Below are 3,194 nucleotides of genomic sequence, written 5' to 3'. Positions count from 1 at the left end.
GAAGCAGTGGATCAGAAACTGAAGCAGTGGATCGGAAACTGAAGCAGGCCCGATCAGCCTTCACGGATCCGACGTGAATCAGCTGATGTGGAAACGCTCCAGCAGCTTCCTCCTCTAAGCTCCCTCTACGCTCTAAGGTCTACGTGAAGAGAAAAGACGTGATTCTAAGGCCTCATGGTTTATACAGCGGCGACAGCGCCTGACACACAAACTCACAGAGTCCAACCGGGTTCCTCCTCTCCGCAGCTCCAGACGACCGCAGGAGCCACAAGGGGGAGCTATCGCTTCATTCTACCAGAAATCACACCAACAGGATTATTTCACAGCAAGTTTCTCCTGGAGTTTGGTTGAAGAATTGGCTGCAAGTTTCTCAGCAACAGCTTTTTCTGCAGCGGGTTTCTGTGCTGCAGCGGGTTTCTGTGCTGCAGCGGGTTTCTGTGCTGCAGCGGGCTTCGGCGCAGGCGGGTGCAGGCCGGACTCCGTCCCGATGTTGACGGTGATGTTGGTGTAGAGAGGCAGGTAGTCCCTGGAGACGACCTCGTACTCCACCGTGTTCATGCCGTCCATCTTCCAGGTCTGACGCGTCTTCGCCAACATGTTGAACCTGAACAGAGTCAGAGTGACACACAAACAACAAAACATTTTCATTTATTATTATTTAAAAAATACACACAATGTCACTGAAAAAGATATTTAGAGTTTCAAGAATATGATCATTCATCGAACTTCTTTAGAAATATGGATTGTGGACGCCAACATTAGCATTAGCAACATGTTTAGCATTGAGATGCTATGTTAGCTTGTGCAGCTAACATAGCTTGAATAGGCTAACTCCTTGAACACAACAATAGTTTTTCCAGATGAAGCAGGAACGAACCCCAGAGGGCAGCAGCTTCGTCATCAGTTAGCGGATGTCGCAGGTCCGTCAGATTTATGGTTGTACCAGAAACAAAATACAAACGTTCTGGCACTTCAGTATGTCTTAAGACACAAAAACGCAATTGTGTTAAAAATATATTTATTTAACCTGCTAAAATCTATGTGACTGATTAATCAAAATTAACTTTAACATAACTAGATTTTGACTTTATTTCTGACTAAATGTGTCATTTTGTTTGACTAATTTGACTTGTGTGGATAAGTATTGAAATGAAATACGACCAACTCCAAAATACACTAGCAGTTAGCAGCTAAGCTAGCATTGCTTCTGGCATGCTAACTGCTAACAGAACTTTTGTTTTCATCTCAAAATATTGTTTACATAAAACAATAAAAATCTTAAAGGAATCATGATTTGGTGAAAATTATCAACCTGGGATTAAAACTCTTTACTGCTTTTCCACTTCTTCATGGGTCTGATGACGGGAAACAGATGCACCGCCACCCTCTGGTGTAACGCGGTACTGCACCCTAATTCAATATACGTTTATCTCCTTTTAGTTCTGTTAAATTATCAGGAAAGGATTCATGCTACTGTGCATTTAAAGTCTGGTTGCTTTGACTAGGCCATGGACTCCAGGCTGGGTGTCCAGCAGCAGTCGCGCGGTCGGTCTCTACCTCTTGGGGTTCACGTCGTTGCCCTTGTCCAGCTTGTGTTTGATCATTTTGTAGCGGCCGACTTTCAGAGACGGACGGCTGATGAACATCCCCGCCAGAGACACCCTGAGGACGGAGAGCAGAAGGTCAAAGGTCGGTCTGCGGCTCGGTCGGAGAGCACCGGAACGGGTCTGACCTGACGCCGATGTCGTCGTCCTCGCCGCCCCAGCCCCAGTAGTTGTTGGGGAAGCCGTTCATCTTCAGGTAGTGCAGCGGCGACAGAGCCGACACGCCTCCAAAGTACATTTTGTACGGAAGCCTGGAGGGGACAAGCAGCAGAGACGGCGTGAGTCTACCAGTAGGAGGCGCCGCGGGCTAACGGACGCTGCAGCGGCGCACTTGTAGCCAAACTTGTCCATGGCGATGGCGGCGTGCTTGGGGTTGGCGTCGCAGACGTAGAGGTTGCGGTCGTCCTCGGGGATGAGGTCGACGTCGTGGAAGAAGAGGCAGTCCCAGTCTTCCTCCCTCATCGCCTCCCGGAAGCCGACGTTCATCAGCTTGGCCCGGTTGAAGGTGTAATTCCCCGCCTGCGGCGCAGAAACACGCAGAAAACCCAAAACTTTTAACAGAGAAAACTTCACGAGACGCGCAGCAGCTGAAGTTTTTATTTCATCTGCTACATAATGAACTGAACTACTTCACTTTTATCAACACAAGTAAAATAAATATTTTGTAGAAAACATGTCCAAATCATTTTTGATTCACAACATGAACGTTTCTCACGTTTGCTTTTTAATGAGAAGTAAAATTAGCTTTTGAGAAAAAGTAGGTCAATATTTGTGGTTCCACTTACACCAAGATTGAGATGAATGCAAAAAACTTTAATGGTAATCTACTTTGTGTTTATTTGTAAACAAAACAAAAATAAATGCAGCTCAGGGGGGGGCCGCCTAAAGTCCACCACAGGGTCACAGATGGCCCCCGAGCCACACTTTGGACACCCTGAGCTGAACAAAAGGTTCATTTCTATCCGGCTGCTTCACATCAAAGCTTTTCTTCTCTGAATGAGGATTTAATCTGGATTCACTGCAGATTAAAAACGGTTCTGATTCCTGCGAACGTCATTAAAGCGGATCATATTTCTGAATCCAGAATTAAAAACCGTTTGATTTCATAAAAAAGTTTTCCAGAATAATCCAGGCTGAATGTTTTCCAGAACCAGTTTATGATCCTGTTTTCACCAGTTGACCTGAACTGGTTTCAAGTCCGACAGCTTTCAGAACCAGACTGGAGACATTCGGTTCGGGTCGATACCGAGTCAGTTTTCCAATCGCTGCAGGTCATTAAGGTCCAATTTATTACAGGAGATAATTATTATTTTTCCTTTTTAAAAGAAAATAATCCGGTTCAATAAAAAGATGAGATTTTATTCAGTCATGCAGAGAGCAGCCAGCAGAGGGAGCAGCAGAGCCGACGGCGCCGGGTTCTGTGGGGTTCTGCTATGTTCTGTGGGTTCTGCTGCGTTCTGCTGTGGGGTTCTGCTATGTTCTGCTATGTTCTGCTATGTTCTGTGGGTTCTGCTGTGTTCTGTGGGTTCTGCTATGTTCTGTGGGTTCTGCTATGTTCTGTGGGTTCTGCTGTGTTCTGTGGGTTCTGCT

General features: G+C 46.1%; 1 protein-coding gene across 3 annotated transcripts in view; it reads right to left on the bottom strand.

The window, feature by feature from the left end:
• Positions 1–165: 165 nt before the first annotated feature.
• The window catches only part of LOC103477521 (beta-1,4-galactosyltransferase 3), a 16,961-nt gene continuing 13,932 nt past the window's right edge, over positions 166–3,194 (bottom strand). For all 3 annotated transcript variants that reach the window (XM_008430680.2, XM_017309753.1, XM_017309752.1), the window contains exons 4-7: positions 1,936–2,123; positions 1,733–1,855; positions 1,558–1,662; positions 166–604 (exon numbers count right to left, since the gene is read on the bottom strand). In XM_008430680.2, the coding sequence (XP_008428902.1) occupies positions 316–604; positions 1,558–1,662; positions 1,733–1,855; positions 1,936–2,123 (705 nt within the window). In that variant the 3' untranslated portion in view covers positions 166–315. The remainder of the gene's footprint in view (positions 605–1,557; positions 1,663–1,732; positions 1,856–1,935; positions 2,124–3,194) is intronic.

This window comes from Poecilia reticulata, linkage group LG16 (genome assembly GCF_000633615.1).
Source record: "Poecilia reticulata strain Guanapo linkage group LG16, Guppy_female_1.0+MT, whole genome shotgun sequence".
Taxonomy (NCBI): Eukaryota; Metazoa; Chordata; class Actinopteri; order Cyprinodontiformes; family Poeciliidae; genus Poecilia; species Poecilia reticulata.
The sequence above is the reverse complement of the archived record's forward strand: the minus strand, read 5'-3'. Positions and strand labels throughout refer to the sequence as shown.